Source organism: Crocodylus siamensis, chromosome 5, assembly GCF_052110815.1.
Source record: "Crocodylus siamensis isolate JL-2025a chromosome 5, ASM5211081v1, whole genome shotgun sequence".
NCBI lineage: Eukaryota > Metazoa > Chordata > Crocodylia > Crocodylidae > Crocodylus > Crocodylus siamensis.
Genome location: NC_143399.1, coordinates 13,634,745 through 13,656,878, shown reverse-complemented (window position 1 = coordinate 13,656,878; position 22,134 = coordinate 13,634,745). Strand labels below are relative to the sequence as shown.

General features: G+C 45.0%; 1 protein-coding gene across 7 annotated transcripts in view; it reads right to left on the bottom strand.

Moving 5' to 3' along the window:
- The window catches only part of FGGY (FGGY carbohydrate kinase domain containing), a 419,676-nt gene that overhangs the window by 141,457 nt on the left and 256,085 nt on the right, over positions 1–22,134 (bottom strand). For all 7 annotated transcript variants that reach the window (XM_090047285.1, XM_090047289.1, XM_090047291.1 and 4 more), the window contains one exon: positions 19,986–20,074. In XM_090047285.1, the coding sequence (XP_089903411.1) occupies positions 19,986–20,074 (89 nt within the window). The remainder of the gene's footprint in view (positions 1–19,985; positions 20,075–22,134) is intronic.

Genomic DNA, 22,134 nt, shown 5'->3' with positions numbered 1-22,134 from the left:
CTGCATGAGGTTTCTGGAACATGGAGGGAGGTGTTTAGCCTCTTCCTTTTGTAATAATGAATTCAATGAATGAGTATTCTTCAAAACCATGAGATGCACTAGATAAGAACACCAAAAGTTTTGTTTGTTATTTACTATTATAGACACACGTGGGGTTTAATACACAGAATCCAAAATTTAAGAAACAATAAGAATCCAGGCCAATGCCTCACAGAAGCCACAGCCTGTGCTGTGTTCCTGTACTGTTGAAAAGTCTTGTTTAATTTTATATATACAGAATAATCCACAACAGATGGGTCAATGCTCTACAGTATATTTTGTAATAATACTGCATTCTGGTTTACATTCCACTGATATTATATTTGGGTTATGAAGAGGGGAAAGATAATTTTGGGTGCATTTTAGATTGCAGGCAGTAGCAGTGTCCAGTTTTCAGGACCCTCAGGAGGGAAAAAACACAGTAGCAACAGAAGGGTTACAGAGATGGGTGACAAAGGGGTAGAGGTGAGGCACACATACTTCTTTAGGAGTTTGGAAAGAAAACAGTAAGTTTACATCAAAGTCAAATGAATAAGAGGTGGAGGCGGCATGACAGAGAACAAAATAATGAATCATATGAAGAAGGCAAACCAAGCATATACTCTCATAATACGGAAGCAGGTAGGATGCTTCCTAAAACTGAAAGGTAATCATTTTATAATTGAGCAATGGAAAATAGATACTTCACACAACACATTAATTAATTTATGGGCCACCCTGCTACAACGTATCTAAGTAAGAATCAAACAAGGATTAGAATATGTACGCAGATAATGTGGACATCTCAGCTATAATAGAGAGGATATAAAATATAAAGGAATATAAAGGGGATATAAACCCTCATGTTTCAGGATACAAGCCAACCATTAACTAATTGGGGTTAGAAAGAAACATCCCCTACTGGAAGATTAATCCATCATTGTCCATTATAGGATTTTTTTTAGAGCTTTCTCTGAAGCAACTGATAATACCGGCATCCAGGAAAACCGCATACAAAGACATATAGGTATTCCAAAGGGGACAGTTGGAAATTTGTTTTGAGGATTTGGAGCATATGAAATGAGGAATGTGAATAGCAGGTGGGGTGAGAAGTTATCATATTGCTTTTTAATTTAATGTAAAAACAACTTACTCTGGGAATAAGCATATGCTATGTTCTCCGGCTTAACCCTCTCAGGTGAGTTCGGTACTGCCTGGACTTGCCTCGCACTAAACACTGTCGGAGTCATGGCTGAACCAGAGGGATGGAGTTCATTGCTGTCCCATGCTCTGATGGATGACACAGTTGTAATAACAACACTACAGGATCCTCCTGCCCCCTCTTAAAACTTTTAATGAAAATCGTGCCATGTGAGAGCAGGGGAGGGTGTACCTAAAAGCAATGTTTAGTCCCATTTTGCAGTAATAAGAGACTGTATTTTAATATTGGCGAAATGCAGAACTTGGATTAGAGCTGCCTCAGGTTATACAAGATGCAATCTAAAGGCTTAGGCCTGCCAACACTTATACTTATAAGTGACTTTACCTGCATTAGTAATCTCTGATACCAATGGGGCCATTCTTGTAAGGGAAGTCAGTTGTGTGCATGAGCAACTGCAGGACTGCACATGGTCTTGGAAACCATATTCTACATATTCCTTTTTCTCTCTGGGAATTCACTGCAATATCAGGCTCTATGTTTTACATATTTAAGCCTGAAGTGTAAATGTAGAATATCAGATAAATTAGCACACAGGTATTGTTAGCATGCTGCGGGCCATGAGATGCTGACAGGGTCCTAAGATCCTAATTTTATTAAATAAACTTCCTTGTCCTGACTTGCCATGGGAATGAGAGGAAAGGAAAACAGATTCAAGGGAGGGGGAAGGGAAAGCAGAAAGCACAGATTAAAAGTAAAAAATAAAAATAAATGAAAAGCCAAATACTATCTACAGCCAAGCACCTCACAACTGTGGCAGACCGCTATTATACATGCCACAGGATCAATAATGTAAAAGAGTATTTCCTGGAAGGAGGAGAAGACTGTAGAAATAGCAAGATTGCTGGTAGCAATCTTTGCCCTTACAGGCACCCTGCTAGGTCACAAGTGTACTTGACTGGACTGGACTTTGGGAGCAAGACATCAGACAAATGTAACAATCTCTTCTTGCAAATCATTTGCAAACTGATCCCAATTCTGAGAAAGATCTCAGTCATTCTTAAGATTTACCATGCAGTTTAATTGAAAGGAAACCTGTATGGGCCGCTTGTAAACTTTTCCCCTTAGGTATCTGCTACAACAATTCCCCATAGTCATACAACCAAGAGCCTGTTTACACCCATCAGTGGTGGATAAAGATTTATTGGGGACCTAGGCAAGCAGGAAATTGGAGGCCCCCCACAACCCAATGGGGACTCCAGCGAGGGGAGGGACCCCTTACCATCCTGGTGCGGCTGCTGCCAAGGGCAAGGCAGGCCTCCACGCCCCATGGGGGAGGCTGGGTGGACCTGGCCAGGCTGAGAGTGGGGTGGCACATGTCCACCTCTCCTCCATGCTCCCCATCCTCCCTACCCCCTGCCATGGCTGGAGTGGAGCAGAGACGAGAGGGTAGAGGGCAGATGCAGGCTGCCCACTGTGGGCTCGGGGCTCTCCGCTCTGCTGCCTTTGACCCAGGGGCCTGCACTGGCCACATGTCCCCTGCCCGCCTGGCAGCAGGAGGCATAACTTGCTGCCCCCACTGCTGCAAGGTGGGTAGGGGGCACGTAGCAAAGGCAGCAGAGCCAAGAGCCCTGAGCCCACAGCAACCAGCCTGCATCCACCTCATGCACAAATATGGGGGGGGGGGGGGGGGGCACAAGCCTTTCATGTCACCCCTGCAGGGTGTGTGCAGTGGCGAGGAGCCTTCCCAAACCCCAGCACCCCTTCTCCTGATCCACCCTGCACCCCTGGGCAAACCATCCAAGGCTCTGTCCTACTTCCTACCCCGGCCCCAGGTCCCACGCACTGCCTTGGCTGGGCAGTGCCCCAAGACCCAGTGCCTGACCCTGCCCCACTCCCTTCCTCACTGTGGGGCCTGGGGGCCTTAACCTGCTACCCCCTCACACCCTTCCTTCCCCCATGCCCCTTCCCCTCTATAGACCTACCCGCAGGGAGCTGCTCTACACATTGCCTGGCTGCACTCCTGGCTGCAGGTGGTGCCCCCTGCATCTTGCTCCCAGCAGCCCCAAGCAGGACCCCTTGCAGGCTGGAATGCTGCCTGCCGGCAAGAGGAAAGCAGCTGTTTCTCCAGGGAGCCCAGGAATCCGGGGGCCCTGATTGGCAGGGGTCCCTGGACCCGGGCCTCGTGGGCCTATGCATTAATTTGCCTACGACACCAATATGCTTGAAAAGCAAAAAAAAAAAGAACAATCCCCAGAATAATAAAGCACCTAAGCACATGCTCTAACCTGAAGCACATTTCTAAGTGTTTTCCTAGATAAGAGCCCAAAGAAAGGGATGAACATGTTTAACTGATCATCCCTTCAGAACTGGATTACTCGCTTTGCTTTTTCTATTTAGCCCAGTTGCTAGTATTTGGACTCGTTGCTCAGGTAAGTCCCAAGAAAGAAAAAGCAGGGAACCACAGGTCAGGCTTGGGGTGGACTTGAAAACCACATTTTGGACTAGATCCTCTTCTGCCATGAGAAAACCCACAAGAGGGGCTTCTTCAAAGATCACTTCCCTGATTTCCTCTCTCATCAGCCTGCCTGGTCTTTGCTTCCTTCTTTGCCTTCTCCTTTCTCTTGAATCACAGCCACAGCAGCCCCTGCTTTTCAGAAATGCAGCATCAGAATTGGCTTTCCATGAATGCTGCATGCCCCCAGAGGCTGGGGGAGCACAGAGAGCTCCTGCAGCTGGCGGCAATGGCACTGTTGGTGGCGGGAGTGTGGTGGCAGCAAGGGGGGAGCTCCTGCAGGCGGTCACAGTGCTGTCGGTGGCAAGGACGGTGGCGTGTGCCAACCAGCAGTTAGCAACCCGCCGCAGGTACCACCAGCAGTGTCAGCGGTGCCTTTCCATACGGGGTGCACTGCCACACTCAGGGGGTTCACATGCACCCCCTACGCATCGCCAATGACCTTTCCCTCTTCCCTATGGAAGGAGAGCAGAGACAGGCATCAAGGGGACACCACCTGACTGTGGATCTTAGGTATGTCACCACTGCGTGACTCTAACTTTGTCCATTAGGACCACATGTTCTTGAGCAACAAATATACCCTGAAAAAAAGCAAAAATAAAAACAAGGAGACAAAAAAAGTCAAGGAATGGGGTGACACAATTCAATCTCAAAATGCTGAATTTTTAAAAGAGACTGAAGAAAAAGGTCCAAAGATTAAAAGAAGACAATGCAGAAGGAAGTTAGAGTTAGAAGTAAACTCCCACTCCTCAAACACACCGAGTATTCATAGTTCTTCAATCATAAAAAGCTCTGCATGACAGGTCTCACAAGCACACAGAGGGCCAACTCACTTTGAAGCAGGAGTCAAAGTGGTTAAGGCCTGGGACAAATAACTTCAAAATCTAGGCATAAGCCTGATCTCAGAAAGTTTAAAGGAATGCAGACTGCCCAAAAACACAGCAGCTGTTTGTTTTTTCTGCCACCTTTCCAAGGTTCATGTCTGGAGTGAGGATAAACAGTTCTGAAAAAAAAAGCTATGTGGAGTTCAGACCTTAAGAAAATAAAACATCAGACTAATGTTTCTTATTGAGTGTTTTTTTTAAAATAAAAACTAAATTATTCAGCCCTGTAAGTTCTGAGGTATGGCTCAGAGGAACAGAGGGATGGATGGCTTCAGGCTCTTACATGTTAAACACTTTCTCTGAACTAGTTTGCTTTTGCAAATGTTGGCCCAACACAATTTCTTTGAGCTATATTCCAGCAAGCAGGGTTTTAGAGATAATACCATGAAATTGCACTGCCCCCATACAGACACACAGGAGTACATACAAGCATTAACAGATGCTAGTGTGGATTAATTGACAAGTAAGAGACAGCAGATGATGCCTCCCAATAATGCCTAGAGTAGTTCCTACCAAGGCTATACAGATCATATTCAAAAGATAATTTATGTTGTGCCATCTTGTACTTTCATTTCTCTCTTTCCAACAACTCAGCATGAGCCAAAGCAAATGAGCAATCAACTCTGGGCACTTAATGAATGTCTCCTGATGTATGAGAAGATTAAAGTCGCTTGATGAGTTGTCCAAAATTTTCATATAAAGAACTTTACTTTGATCATGTTTAAGGGAACATCCTTCTGAATAGACAGGACGCTTAAGAAGTAGAATAAATTTTATATACACAGATGGCAACAGGGCTACCTGGATAAATCCATTTCATGTTATTATTGATGAATCAGTAACAACACTGAACTTCAGGCTATGGATGTCTAGGTTTGTCTATCAACCATCCACACAACCAAGGATGGAGTATGGGAAGCACGACAAAAACAGATGCCCTAACCTAACTCCATTTTCCTCTACAGAGGTTTCCAGATGTACTCTAGCCTGGTGTCATCAGATCATCAATATTATAAGTCAAGGGGGAAAAAAAGACATCTCTGACTGGGCCTTTAAGACACAGTTCTATGTCGAATAAAAAAAAGAATCACAGATTATGACCCTGGAAAGGCACCATACATTAAAGAAGCTACTTTTCCCTTTGGCAAGTGCTGTCCTGGCCTTCATGGAAGGGAGATGGGGACATGAGGAAGACGGTAGATAAGGTCATGCCTTTGAACCTAGCCCACCCATTCCTCATCATGGCATGGGCATTGCCTAGCACTACCATTGCATAGTTTTTATAATCAGGAGCAAGATGCACGGCAGCAACAGGAGGGGAGTCACAATGCTACAGAGATTCCAGGCTTCCTGGACTGCCAAGGTCTGTGAGATATGCCAAGGGCTCTCAGCACCCTGATCAAAATGGCAAAGGGGTGGCATAAAGTCACTCAGAGTATGCCTGCACTGCAAAATGCACATGTTCTTCACTTGAGAAAAATCCTGAGCATGGTCCCTGAACGTGCTACTGAAGATCAGGTATATACTGAAGATACGAGCAGACACAGCTTCTCGCTTCAACAAGGCGTCTTACCTCACTTAGTGTACGCTCACACCTTGCTCTGAGTTGCTTCAACTTTGCTGTTGCTTTAGTGGAGTTAACTGACCCTTTTTGTAATGCAGATGGATCACGAGGGATACAGCAGAGCATTTCATCTTTTATTTTTAAAATGAAACTAAAAGCAGGGTGATAATGATAAGTGAGCCATTAAGCATCCTGAACCAGGATAATATATCCGCCTCTGTAACGCTGCCTGACATGATCCTCACTCTGTTTTGCTACCTTGGCCAGCTAACTTCTGCGTTCCATCTGCTTCCCTTAACTCAGACCCCGAGGATGTTGCAATTAAAATATAATTGCATACAGCAGGTAATAAAAAATAAACATTCACAGAACGCCTTTGGTTCCACAAACACAAATAACTTTCATTCCTTGAAAAATGAGTTACAACCTTTCATCTCATAAGCAGCTTAATGGAATGGCACACCAAAAAAAAAAGAGGAAAAAATCCAATCCACAGTGATTTCACATAACACATTATATATTTATATAATGCTCCTTTCACTATCTGGGAACATCAATTTGCAACCTACAGTAAAAGTGTACGCTGCCTAATGTAAGTAGAAGCTGTAGTCAAGCACTTACTACAAATCAATAACCATCTCTTACTTAGACTTAAGGTGGCAGATGGTCTACCACAATGAAGAAATGACAGAACATATAAGTAGAAGTGCCTATGTTCTTTAGATGTGTTGTTGAAAGCATTGTGTCCTTGATCTATGATGATTTTTATAGGCAGATGACAGGTCAAACACAAAAATATGTTATTTTAAAGGTCATGGAGTTGGCAACATGGGTATTGCTGTGCAGGCAAGGAATGATTTCCCTTTGAAGTCTGAGTTGTTAGGATACTTACACCTACCAGTTAAAAGGCTCCTCTCTGGATAAAGTGGATGCAAAAATAAATAACAGAAAAAATACTGTGTAAGCTAATGCTACTTTAAAGAGAGAATGTAAATTAACCCCAGCAGCCCCAGCATGGTCTAAAGTATGATCAGAATTCCTAGTGAGAGTCACTAACATTAAACAGATTTGAACAGAGTGCCAATGAAAAGAAGGCAGGACATTTATAAGGGAATCTCATTCTAAGACAGGCTATTGTGACTTCCATCTTCTGCTGTGGTACAAGAAATAAGAAGGACAGTCTGGCAGTGAGAAGATAGGTTTGGGAGTCAGGAGTAGTAGTTTATATTCCAGACTAAGGCAGGTGGGCACTTACTTGCCCTTGAAAGTCTATGAGAGTTAGATAACCAAATCCTTTTTGCAAGTTTGGCAAATTTCACCTTTAAATTTCAATGTCTCAATTCCCCCAGCCACGGAATGGGAATGCCACTTACCTGGAAAGGATATTTTAAGACCTTCTTCATTAAGGCCCCCACCCACACAAGGTATTACAGGGGGAAAACATTTAAGAACAAAGATAGGAATCCTCCTCCCCCCTCCCCATCTGAGTGTATTCAGAACATGTTGCCATATATTAATTAATGTAAATGGCCTGTAATTCTTTAAACAATTATGTCCAAGTCATCACACAACAAATAAATCATATGTTATGTAGTTCCCTTTTGTTTGCTTGTTGAGATGCTTTTGGATTGTTATCATCGTGCTTAGAAGTTTGAATTTAGGAATTTACTGTGAGGCCATGCATTATGCATACACCCATAAAATGTGACTATTGGTGAAAGTGACCCAAGAGACATATGTCTCTTTTCTAATCCATGTAAAGCTTAGACTAGAAAAAAGGCCAGGATAACACCAGTGACTTCTGCTTTTCTTGAATGGATACAAGATGTCACAAATGGAAATATAATTGTACAAAGGATTTTTCTACAATATTTGACCCAAATGGGAATTCAGGAAAATGCCAGTTTGCATTGTGCAATGACAAACTGCTCCCTGATGGAGTTTTCAGGGGCTGGTGCAAAAGAAATGAATAGAAAGGTACCCTCTGCACTCTCATTCCTATATGTTAAGAGAGCCATGATGCTCAAAGAAAGGGAAAAGAAGAAAAGAGGCAAACTCCTCCAGGGGGTTGCACCTTTCATTCCCTGCACTCCACCAGAATCTGAAGTTTTATCAACCTCACTCTTCCATTTCACTCCCTTAAGTTTCAGCAAACTTCAGAGTCTCCTGGCCATCTTTCTGCAGATTTCATTAATGGGGAGGGGCATTAGAGGAGCTAGCAATTACTATTTTCACATCTACCAATATATACCGCTCCTGCATAGGATGAACTATGAAAGGGTTGTTTAAAATGCAGGCTTCTTTTCCTTGATGGAAAACTGCATGTGCATCACTTGTCAGCAAAAATGCATGTTAACAGCTATTCTGCAAAAATGAAAGGTAGAAGACCCTTTTCGGAGGTGCCACAAAGCGTTTCTTTAAATGTTTCCTACGATGCACGACGCTGCAGCTTAAGGATGAAGGAACTAAATGACCAGCAAACAGGAATACAAGAATTCTGATAAAACATGCTTTGGAACGCCTGCCCAATGCCAAAACGAAATGCCCTCGCTACCACACTAGGCAAGATCAGAGTTTAACAGCCAACAACACACACATTCAATCTCTGAGATCATTTTCCTGAAATAGAAAACTACATATGTTTCTCAAATTTCACATCAAGCCACTGCATAAGCCCAAACTGCAGGGAAGAGCAGAGCCAAGCCTGCCGTTGGGATTGGGGGAGTAAGAACCAGAAAACAAGACGATTCTTTCATATCACCACATTTCTCAGTCGCAATCTACACTTACAGGCACCCCTGTTTAACAGCATTTGTAGCGGGGGTGGCTTATTGAGCAGTCCTTGCTTTGTCAAATTAAGACGCATTGCCTTGGATTAGTGAGACTCCCTGAGTTCAAAATGACTTCATGGTTGGCTCGGAGTTCAGTGTCTCTGTGGCAAGCTGCCAGTAATACATCTACTACAGCTCCTGCCCCCACTCCTTTTCAATTCTGACCTAGCTGGCTTTTCCTAACAGCAAATGAGCACCAAACAAAATGAAGGGCCAGACACTGTCACCGTTAATTAGGAGCCCAAACACCTTTAAGCAGAAGTAAATATTTGAAGAAAATGTATATGTAAACACTTGCAATACAAGTAATGCTCCACTGTACAGATAAGCTTAGACATGACTAAGGAGCTACATAAAAGTAAAGGTCTGAAGATCTTTTGGAAAATACCTTGGTTTCTCTCACTGATGTTTTGTAAAAGACATTTGTATCATAACAATAGCTAAAATTTCCTGTTTGCCTGTGTACTTCCTGGAAAACATTAACAATACATATCAACAAGTTTCATATTCAACACATAAAAGTCCCTCAGATTACTTTGATGGCTAACAACCATAGGTCATGGCAATTTGAAATAGTCATTTTTAAAATTGGTTACATACAGGTTTCAAGACCCCTGCCAATTTCTGTGGCTTTACATTCATATTTTCCTTTTCTAAACGATGTTTCACCTTCCCCTTGCTTTGTGAAAAATGCACAGAAATAAACGTGAAAAGTAACCGAAGGGAAAACGTTGAAGTTGCTCCGATACAAATTGGTGCCAGATGCACAGACAAACAACCTGACTGACTAAAATAATGTATTTCTCAGGTTTTGCAGTTATACAAATCTCAGCAAGTGTTAGCTGTAATAACAGTAATGAAAATCTTCTGATAAGGTGCAATTTCTAACCTGGGGATATTCCTTTAGAGATAGAAAGAAGTAGAAATAGCAAAGCAAACTTTCAGTGAAGAGTGAAAGAAGACAACAAAGAATGAACGTTGAGAGAAGCAAAACACAAGGTCTAGATTACGGCTCACATCTAAATGAATTAATAAAATCCCAAATGATGGCATTTGTAAAGGGTTTAAGACATAAGCTCAGGCATGAAAGATGCAGATCTTTAAAGAATATACACTTATACATATGCAAGTACCAGAGTACAAAGGCTCTAGATATATTATAGGTAGACAGTGTTTTTGTTTTTGTTTTTTTAACCATCACCATTCAAGTAACTGTAATGTTATATCTTTATGTCTCTTTCTTATTTTAAAATAGGATTTCAGAGATTATGGCTGTTATTCTGGTCACCTAAGAAGGGGACCATATTAAGTCACAAATACAAGAGAAGTAGAGAATTACAGAGAAACTTCCAATTCTTTGACTCATTCAAAAAAAAACAAAGACTCCTTGCATATAGAGAGGCCAAGAACAGAAATGACACTGAGCCCAAATTCATCCTAATATGAGGGACAAACAATGCCAGTACTTCTTATTACATCTGCAATTTACACAATAGACACAATCATTTCACAAAATGCACAGAAGTAAAAAAAACAAAACAGGCTTGATAGAAAATTGCCATCCATCCAGACTCCCCAACTCAGTATTATTCACATTCACTAAATCCAATTGTAGAGTCTGACAAAGTAGGCTGTCTATGAAAGCTTAGGCCCTTTTGAACAAGTTAGTCTCTAAGGTGCCACACTGGTCTGCCTTCTGCCTGACTTCAGACTAGCACAGCTAACTCCCTCACTCTACACTAAGGGCATTTGCTGCCCGAAAGCTTGTCCAACAGCTCTCCCAGCAACACAGTTGGTTCAATGAAAGGTGTCACCAAAAAAAGCCTCGTCTCCCATACACTTCCTGGACCATGGTTACAACAATACTCCAGCCTCTCTCTACACTGTCAGCTGTGCATGACACTTTTCTCCCTTAGGTCCCTGGCTGATAAGCATGAAATGTGTTACTTCTTCCACGGTGGCTCACCTCCCTCTATCTCCAGGTCCTGAGCTGAAAGCAGAGGGAACTGGGATAGTCATTAGAGGGAGCAGATTCATAGATTCATAGACAATAGGGCTGGAAGGGACCTTGGAAGATCATCGAGTCCAGCCCCCCGCCCCAGGAGCAGGAAGTCAGCTGGGGTTACAGGATCCCAAAAGATAAGCATCCAATTGACTCTTAAAGGAGTCTAGAGTAGGTGCTTGCACCACCTCCGGTGGCAGTCTGTCCCAAGCCTTGGCAGCTCCAACAGTAAACAAGTTTTTCCTTATGTCCAGCCTGAAATGGTCATGGAGAAGTTTGTGACCGTTTAACCTTGTCATCCCTTGGGTTTCCCCAGATCCTGATGTACACCCCTTATGTACTTACAGGCAGCCACCAGGTCCCCCCTGAGCCTGCGCTTTTCCAGGCTGAAGAGTCCCAGGGCTCTCAGCCTTTCATCATAAGGCCTGTTTTCCTGCCCTCTGATCATGCGCGTGGCTCTCCTCTGCACTTTCTCAAGCTTCTCCACATCCTTTCTGAATTGTGGAGCCCAAAACTGGACGCAGTACTCCAGCTGCAGCCTCTCCAAGGCCGAGTACAGTGGGAGGATGACATCCTGGCATTTGCTCGAGAAGCATCTCTGGATGCAAGCCAGAGTTTTGCTCACTTAACCAGCTGTGACATCGCATTGGCGGCTCGTATTCATCTTGTGGTCAGTCAAGACCCCCAAGTCCGTTTCAGCCATGGTGCTAGCAAGCGTAGTGCTGCCGAGCCTATAAGTGTGCTGTGGGTTTTTCTTCCCAAGGTGGAGTACCTTGCATTTTTCGGTATTGAATGCCATCAGGTTTTCATCTGCCCATTTTCTGAGCCTGTCAAGGTCGGCCTGGATTCCTGTCCTCGGGTGTGAATGCTTTACCTCAAAGATGTCTCTCTTCATTTGGAAAAGGTTTAAATATATGAGCGTTTGCTCTTGGCTCTCTCACAGGAAGTTCTCGGTACATTATTTGCCCTGCTTGAGACGTGAAAATGCCATCCCACGTCCTTTAAGAGAATTCTTCCTTTCCCCCTTTTTTAGCTGTTTCTCCCAAATGAGTTGGTGTCCAATGTCTTGGGTTTCATTTTATAAACAACCCCAACGCAACACAGAATATTGTCCCTGCCACAGACTGCGGCACTAATCAGCGCAGCTCTATGAAGCAGTCCCAGGTCCCTTCCTTTTTAGAGAGAAGCCTGATTTTGAGACCAGACATCTTTTGAAGTAGGCACAAACTATAAACAAAGGCAAGCCAACCACCCGAATGCCAGCCAGACTATATATTAGTCATGGCAGGGTCGGGAAGGAAGGGAAGGGCAGCTGGCCCCAAGAGGCTGGTGTCTTAGCTGCTACAGTTACCACATCGTACTAAAAAGGGTTGCCCCACCCCTTAAAAAGGCACAAGCACTCCTCAGATAATCACTGATTTTACACCAGTCTCTGCCTTGCTCCTTCTAAGTAAACTTGGCAACTATTCTCCAAACTGCTGTCTCTCTCTTTTCACATTATTAGCACAAAACTGCCAATCCATCTAGAAGTGATACTCAAAATATATTATATAGTACTTGAGCACCTCACCTCACTGAGGTACAGGGGAGACTATAAAGCCCAGATCCTCAAAATGCATTTAGATATCGTCATACCACTGAAAAGGCGGGCCTAAGTGAGCTGCCCAACATCAAAATGAGTTGAAGCAAGGATTCGAACCCGGGTCTCCAAAGTGCTTGACTAGTGCCACAGGCACTGGACCCTGTGGCTGTTTCGAAATCTTCCTCCACAGCTATAATCTTTCTTTGGCGACGGTTCATCTTCAGCCAAATAAATCCAACAGAGATTTGGCTTTCACACTGAGTGTATTGCTTATAATTGGAGAAAGCCCTGGAGCAAATACCCTTGAACTTCAGGAGAACATTTTGGGGATGGATAGTGATCTGACTCCTACCTCCATCACTGCTTGCAATGCGGTCCTTTACGAGGGAAGGGGAGTCCAATGGAAATGGGGCTTACCTCTGGCAAGAGTTCTGTCTCCATAAAAACAGTCACCTGTAGCCGTACCAGTTATTTAAAAGTATTTTTAAAAGTAGCTTCACCCAGAATACAGTACACAAAGGAAAAATGATCAGAGGTTATAAATGGTGGGTGGAGCAGGGTGGTGAATCATACTCACCATGAGCCAAGTGCAGGAGCCTCTGAAGAGCATTACTAAGAGCAGTGAGAAAAACAATTTTCTCCTTCCCCCGGCCTCACCAACAGCCTCGGTGAGAAAAGCCAGGTGATAATCTGCATGTCAAGACTGCTGCCCATTCTTCCCAGGGGAAAGCGTATCCCTGCAATGAGTCTTAAAAATACGACCAGGTGACAAAATGCTTTAACCTGATAAAATGCCCTTAAGCAATCGGGGTGCTGGTTTTAGCAACAATTTGTCCAACTACTTAGCTGGTCTAATCAAAGATATCACACTTACCCAAAGAACCTTGTCTGCCTTAATCTAAAGCAATCAGCAGTCGGGACCATTTAGAGCAAAGGCTTTTTCACTAATTGATGTCTACCAAGAATCAGAGCAAATGAGTAGATTTTGTTCGAGACAATAACCCTCCATGAAAAGCTGGAGTGTACTGAAATGAAAATGCAGGTTTCAAACTAGTCTCTCCGAGCTGCTGGATGCAAGGTGTCCATCCTCAGGACAACTAAGGATAAAAGGCAGCTGAGCAAATCTTAGAACGGGACTGACCTTCCTCCTTTCACAGACGAAGTAAGCAAGGACAGTTCGGGGGGGTTTTTTTATTATGAGAAAATCCTAGGTAGCACGTAGAGGGGTTCAAGCTATTGGGAAACTCACGCAGGCCAAAGGCATCCAGATTCAAGCTCTCAACCATGCACATTGAGGACTCAGCTAAATGGCATTTCAATTTGTTCATAAGACCGAGGGGGAAGGGAACCCTCACTCAAAGTTCAACTATTTTTTCCTCGTGAAAAATTTCAAAAAAAAATGTTGTGTGTGGAGTAAAACATTCTACTTGGACCAACACGCAAAGCTTTCTTGCCCGGTATCTGTTAAAAAGCAAAGCAATGAAGTGTTAAACTGGTGGTTCTCAACCTTTCTAGATTCAAGGCACCACTCGGAAAATGTCAAGATCTTCGTTTTAACTCAGTATCAGACAAATACGCAAGCAGTCTACTTGGAGGGATGGAGCAAGTTTTCACTTGGAGTAAAATGCTGCCAAAAGGAGTCTTTTCAAGACAAAAGTAGTCTAGTAGAATAGGCAAAGTAGCTGGCGGCAGACGGAAATCATTCCAGAAAGAAGTAGTTATTATCTGTGAAGTGCATTTGCATGGTGTCCTTTCTCTGCTATTTAGTTCAGCCTGCAGTTGATCTCTCAGACCTGAAGAAGAACACTTGAGGCCTGAAAGCTTGTCCAACAGCTCTCCCAAAGTGACAGTCGGTCCAATCAAAAAGTTATCAAATCCTTGCCTCTTGGACATGCCCTGCACCGCCACCACTACAACAACACCTCAACCCTTCCACAAACTATGAAGAGTAGCATGCCCCTTACACTGAGTTTTACAGGAGGAACTTGGATGACAACCTGGCATCTTCCTCAGTTCTTGCAATGGGAAAGTCTTCTGGCTGGATCCAGAGTTTAGACTCCTTATGCCTTTCCAGCATCACTTCCTGGCATATGAAAGTTAGAGAGGGAGTCACGAATCTCACCTAATGAGCTTACAACAGCGTTACTGTAATGCCTGGACCATTACTGTATAATTCTGTAGTTTGTCTATAGGATGTCTGCCTTGTCACCATTATATTGATTTGTGCTCTAGCTCAGCCCCAGTAATGAATAACGGGCTCATTGTGCTAGAAACTGATCAAATAGCTAACAAAAAAATGCCCTGTTCAAGCCTCAAAGTACTAACAATCTCTGAAACCCAAGAAAAGAGGCATAGACAGGTATAACAAACAGGTCGGGGAGCACAATGCAACCCTGAGAGTAGAGCTGCTGTCTTATGATTAATGTAATAAGCAGGGATCATAAGACACCAGCTGCACAGCCACTGGGTTTTGTGGGAATCAACAGAAAATATGCGTTTTAAGGAGCAAATTGAAGGAGGAAAGAAGAGCCTATAACATGCCAAAGTGACTCTGTCATCTGGATATCCTAGATTCTATTAAACATCCTCTCTACTACAGTAAAAGTTGTGACCAAACCCTTGGATCCATCGAGTGTTACAAGTGAGAAAGCACCAAAGAGAGCATAACCCTGCAATTTAATCTGATTACTTGCTTCCCAGAAGACTTAAGGATTAGTCAGCATGACAGTGAAGTTTTCCTTTTTAAGTATGGGGGAAGACACTGCTGTTCATTTCTTTCTACTCTCCCAAGCTGCAGAAGCCTGGAAGTTTAGCATTAAGACACAAACACGGAACTTGATTTTTAAAGGAAATATTTCTTTCTGAGAAGTATAGCCAAAGGAGGACAGCCACACCGACTCTTGCTGTACTTCTACCCTGGCAACATGACTGTCATTTGGCAATATGACTGCTGGTTCAACATATGAAACACCAGAGACTTCTGTCTCCTACTTCCCAAATTGTTTGGCTGTATCCTGGTGGGGTTAACAGTAAGTTACAGCACAAATAGCTAGCTTCTGGGTCTGAATGTGCCAGACACGGAGGGTGGTTTTTCCTCAGAAGAAGGATTAATTAAAAAAAGGGAGGGGGTGGGGAGGATCTCTTACATGGAGCACACCTATCAGCACTGAGCTGGGGGAGAAGGCAGAGAGTGGGGACAGGGACAGAGAGAAAGGGCTTTGAAGTATACTGAAACTTGAACCACCCCCTACTTCAGCCTCTTCTCTAGCAAAATAAATAGTTTTCTAAATAGACCCCAATTCCATCCAAAGTCATCTCCAGCCCTAAAAATGACTCTATAATTCTGCATTGAGAAAAAAAAAATCAATTTGTGTTGGGTTTACAAACATGGTTCAAAAAATGCGTTGTGCTATTCTAATCTAAAGTCACATCAACCATACTGACTCCCCAAATCTTTTAGCACAACAACAGGTCCTGTTCTGCTTGCATACTTCTTCAGGTGGTCAGCGAGTGTGTATATCATTGAGGCGCAGCTCAAAATGACTGACTCTGTCCTGTTAAATGGATAGCGTACGAATGATATTGTAGTGATGATGGTGCCACAATTATGGGATTTCTAGGGTGATATCTTTTACTGGACCACCTACTAGCTAGGATAAAGTGAGACAAGTTTTTGAATGCAAGACATTCTTCCTCAGGTCTCTGCTAAACAGAGGCATTAGTTGAATCCAAGGACTTATAGCCAAATAATAGCTAAAAAAGCACATACAAGCTCAAGAGGCTTGTCGGTCAGGCCCTCAGGGACCATGACCCCAGGGAGATGGGAGTTCAAGAAGAGTGGTTGCTTCTCAAGGAAGCGATCCTCAATGCGCAAGCTAAATCTATTCCAGCACGGAGGAAAGGCAGCAAGAAGGCACAGCAGCCCCCCTGGCTCTCCAGGGACCTAGCGGACCTACTGTGGCTAAAAAGGAAAGCCTACAAAGGATGGAGGACAGGATTCACCTCCAAGGAGGATTACTCCGCGCTGGTCCGGTCCTGCAGGGACCAAACCAGGAAAGCCAAGGCTGCAACTGAACTCCAACTAGCTTCAGGCATCAAGGACAACAAAAAGTCCTTTTTCAGATATGTGGGGAGCCGGAGGAAAAGCAAGGGCAACGTTGGACCCCTGCTAAACCAGATGGGGCAACTGACAACTGACGCCCAGGAAAAAGCCAACCTATTAAATAGGTACTTTGCATCAGTCTTTCATCAGTCCCATGGGACGCCCATGCCTGCTATGGGACAGGGAGATCCGGGCGATGGGGACCCCCTACCCTCCATCAATGCTGACCTCATGAAGGAACACCTTGAGAAGCTGGATACCATCAAGTCAGCCGGCCCTGACAACCTGCACCCCAGGGTACTCAAGGAGCTGGCGAGCGTCATAGCCCAGCCCCTGGCACGGGTCTTTGAAAACTCCTGGCGCTCTGGTGTAGTGCCCGAAGACTGGAAGAAGGCCGATGTGGTGCCGATCTTCAAGAAAGGGAGGAGAGTGGATCCAGCTAACTACAGGCCCATTAGCCTGACTTCTATCCTGGGGAAGATCCTAGAAAAGTTTATTAAGGAGGCCATCCTTGATGCACTGGCCCAGGCTAACATCCTAAGGGACAGCCAGCACGGGTTTGTTGCGGGTAGGTCTTGTTTGACCAATCTCATTTCCTTCTATGACCAGGTGACCTATCACCTGGACAAGGGAGAAGAGATTGATGTCATATATCTTGACTTCAAAAAAGCTTTTGATCTGGTATCCCATGATCACCTCTTGGCCAAACTGCCCAGTTGCAGCTTTGGCTCCACCACGATCCGCTGGCTGGGAAACTGGCTCCGTGGTCGGACCCAGAGAGTTGTGATTGATGGCAGTCACTCATCGTGGTGCCCTGTGACCAGTGGGGTCCCTCAAGGCTCTGTCCTGGGACCCATCCTGTTCAACATCTTCATTAACGATGTGGACATTGGAGTCAGGAGTGGACTGGCCAAGTTCGCCGATGACACCAAACTTTGGGGCAAAGCATCCACGCCAGAAGATAGGCGGGTGATCCAGGATGACCTGGACAAGCTCAGCAAATGGGCAGACGAGAACCTCATGGTGTTTAACACCGAAAAATGCAAGGTTCTCCACCTTGGGAGGAAAAACCTGCAGCATCCTTATAGGCTCGGCAGTGCTACGTTGGATAGCACTACAGAAGAAAGAGACTTGGGGGTCATCATTGACCACAAGATGAACATGAGCCTCCAATGCGATGCTGCGGCTAGTAAAGCGAACAAAACGCTGGCTTGCATCCATAGATGCTTTTTGAGCAAATCCCGGGACGTCATTCTCCCGCTGTACTCGGCCTTGGTGAGGCTGTAGCTGGAGTACTGCATCCAGTTTTGGGCTCCACAATTCAAAAAGGATGTGGAGAAGCTTGAGAGAGTCCAGAGGAGAGCCACGCGCATGATCAGAGGTCAGGAAAACAGATCTTACGATGACAGGCTGAGAGCCATGGGACTCTTTAGCCTAGAAAAGCATAGGCTCAGGGGTGATCTGATGGCCACCTATAAGTTTATTGGGGTGACCACCAGGATCTGGGGGAAAGTCTGTTCACCAGAGCGCCCCAAGGGATGACGAGGTCGAACGGTCACAAACTCCTGCAAGACCGTTTCAGGCTGGACATAAGGAAGAATTTCTTTACTGTCCGAGCCCCCAAGGTCTGGAACAGGCTGCCAGCGGAGGTGGTTCAAGCACCTACATTGAACACCTTCAAGAGTAAATTGGATGCTTATCTTGCTGGGCCCCTATGACCCCAGCTGACTTCCTGCCCTTTGGGCGGGGGGCTGGACTCGATCTCCCGAAGTCCCTTCCAGCCCTGATGTCTATGAAAATCTTTTTAGCCCTCATGGCTGCATCCAGACAAGCACAGCCATACAGTACGTGGCACTGCAGACGGGTCTGCGGTACCACAAACCCCACATTCAGGCATTCCTTGCACTGCTACCTTGCAGCCCTGGGGGTTTTTTTTCCTTTGACCCTGGGTGATCCCAAGGTCAAAAAAACCTGCATGGAAGAAAAGCGAGGCAGCGTACCTGGTGGCAGCGCAGACTGCCCGAAACCCGAGCCTGGCCGGCCAGAGCCACACTCCAGCTGCCGAAGCATCGTGGCTGCAGCTCCTCCATCCTACAGGTAAGGTTGCTGGCCCAGCCTCCCATACCTCACCTGGGGTAACCTGCCATGCACCAAAGCATGCGTGGCACAGGCGTTGCTTGCTGCTTGTCCCCAGGAAACCAAACACCTGCAGCCCATGAGCCCATCTGGCCTCACAAAGCTTTCTCTGAAGCAGCAAGCCCTGGCTCATACCTTGCTCAGGGCATCTCTAGCATACTGACACTGGGAAGAACAGTAGCAAAAACCAGCAGTGTCTTCCCCGGCCCAGCCCAGAGCCAGAAAGCTAGTGGATACCACTGAAAGCCAGGGTTTCTTTCACAAAGCACTGCCATGGAGGACATCCGACTTTGGAGCCATAGGATTCAGATGCTTGAGACTCATCAGACATGGGCACTACTGACAGCACTATTTAAGGTGTCAGCACTCAGAAGTTGTGCCTGTACAGCACTTAGCATAATGAGATCTTGATCCATCCAGCACAGGGGAGCTATTGCTTTACAGAGAACAAGCTCTTACACAACCCATACACTTCGCCATTTTTTAAATGGACTGTGCCCTGCTCTGCTCTCGGAAGTAAGATACCTAACCATAGCTGCCAATTGTCAAGAAAGCAAGGAGACAAAATCCCAGCTTGAATACGGAGTATGAGGGCCCTGCCCGTTATTCTTGAGGGGCAAAAAACAGGAACAAGGCAAAACTAAGCTTGGACCCACCCTACTCACTCACTAACTTTACACGGGTAGATGTGTCACACAGACACAGGACACAATCTGCTAGATGAGGTTCATATAATAAAAGATGAATTTTGCAAAGATGCTTTTCAGAAGTGATACAACTGCCATTTACTTCTAATAAGGATCATTGGATCTCATGCACGTGGCAAAAGCTATTTTGTTTTGTTTTTCTGTCAAAAAATGCGGCAATCTGTCAATAAAAACAGATTTCCGAGCATGACAAGCAGCGTATTTTAAAACAGCAAAAGCAATTCTGCTTACTTTCCAAAATGGAGTATGAGGCCAATTAACTGACATTTGTAGCAACATACTGTATCTGAGAGTTACAGTGCTCATAGGAACAATTGTGTTTAGGAATGTACAATGGAAGCAGGAGATAGGTTCAAGATGTTTTTGAACAAGCTAAATCACATACAGATGTACATACAACATGTTCAGTCAAAATGAATTAAAGCAGAAACATACACAGGAAAATAGCTGAAGAAAAACAAATCATGCAGCTATTATTAACATACCTTGCAGTGACACCTGTTGCTTTCCACGATAAGAAATCAGGAAGATCAAAGAAGTAGCCAGCTTTTTCCCAGCAAGACTCTCGCAAGTTCTAACAAAAAGGTAAAAGACGCAAACATGAGATCTGTCAGTATTTTTAAAGCACATCCTAAGTTATCTGCCCGTTATGTAAAGACAAGCATTTTTCCAAACATGGAGCTGAACTTTCAACCTATGGTTACTCCACTCCCTTTACAATGATTTACTGCTTGAAGCACCCAGCCAAGTGGTGCTAACAAGAAAACACTTCCCCTGAGTTTGGGTTCCCAGAGGCATCCTGAAAGCAACTGCTAGGTTTGCCATTGGGAGTTTAAACAATACTTAATGGGAAAGCACAACTGTGAATGGGAACAGAGTTTTCCAAGCGCCATCTATTAAAATGTAGAGTAGACACTGATAAAGAGCAAGACTCACTTCCCTATAACAGTGGCCCATCAATGGCTACCTCTTGCTTCAATAATTTAGCTAACGTAGCACCAGAAGCTTGTTGTTGGCAACCGGGAGCGTTCAAGAATCAGGTCTCAAAAAAGTCATGAGTCAGCTTAAAAGGGAAAAAAACCCCAACCAAATCACAAGATTTGAAATCAAGGTAAATTTGGTCTCTCTTTATTTGTCTTTTTGCTCTTGGATCTTTAGACTTCCCTGTTTTTGGCTTTCCTCCATACCCGTTTTTACAAATGAGAACCAATATTCTTGTAGAGCTGTTTGACTCCAGAAGCACGTGCAAGATTAGAAATAAAATGGCGAGAGCTGGCAATAGCAACAAATCTTTTGGGACAGAAGGTTAGCAAGGGACTTGGATGCTGAGGTTGTTATGGGTTAGGACAGATGCATTTTGACAGAACTGAAGGGGGAGGTTTTAATAGCCCCTATTTTTACTGTGGCTGGCTCACAGGAGTACCAGGTTCCTTCACAAATTTAGTAAAGCACAAGCACCACTAATGCCATCCCTATTTCGTCACTTGGATTACAGCAGCACTCAGAGGTCCCAACCACGCTCAGGGTCCCACTACTTAAAATCCCCTACACACAGAGGAAAAACTCTACAAAGTCTACATCCTAAAATATAAAGCGTGTTTTTAGTTTCAGTTAAACAAGCACTGCATTCAGCTTAGGAGCGCCATCTAGGTTTAGATTATGTTCTGCGGTGTCACAACGCAGTCTTGCAAGACCCCACAACTTACTGAAGGACAGCGTATAATGTTAACAATAGTGAAAAAAATGTACCCCCAGAAACTCAGGCCATGAACAGGTGCCACATTAGTACCGGGAGAGATGCCATTCGAGGCCCTTCTCGCAGAAGAAAACTGGCTCCTCCACAAGCAGTTAAGCCTGTTCCCTCCAAGGATATCTCCCTCCTCCCGATCTAAATTGAATGGACACCCAGCTCTCTTGAGATGTGGAGGACACCCACAGTCCTCTTCTCTCCCTCCCTCCCTCTCTGACCCCACTTTGGGCAGGCTCGCTGGGACCCCTGCATGGCAATATGCCTCCCCCATTTTCCCTTCCAACTAATCATGGGATTTGCAGGGGGGGAGGCATTGCCTTCCTGTGGCAGGAGCACTGCGAGAGCCCCAAAGGGTTGCCCCTGGAGAGAATGCCCCCCTACCCCACGCCCCAGGTGCTTGCAGAGGCATGCGGGGACAGCAAGTAGCGGTCGGGCAGGTGGGCAGCAAGGCTCTCCAGGTTTGGGGAGGCTTGCAGCCTTGGGGGAACCGTCCCCCACATCCTACATGCTTTCCGGTTCCACCCAGAGGGGTGGCAGGACTGGGGGGGGTTATTCTCCAGGGACTGGATCCCTCGTGGGGCTGTCTATGGCAGCTGCTACTTTTTATCAGCTGCCAATTGCCAACTGACAGCCTGCTCCCTTCCCAGGCAGGGGAAAGGGCAGGCTGCCAATTAAGGGGCTCCCCTAAAGATGGAGGTGGCCCTACTGCACCCTCTGGTTGGAGAGCCTGACCGTGTAGCTCTCCAGCCAGATGACAGCAACACATGTATGGCGCTGGCTCCTGGGATATGTTAGTCATTAGACTGAAACCCTGAAAGTCTTACCAGTAAAAATGAATACCTGGCCGTGGCCTATGCCACAGCCATGTAAACAATGACACGAGC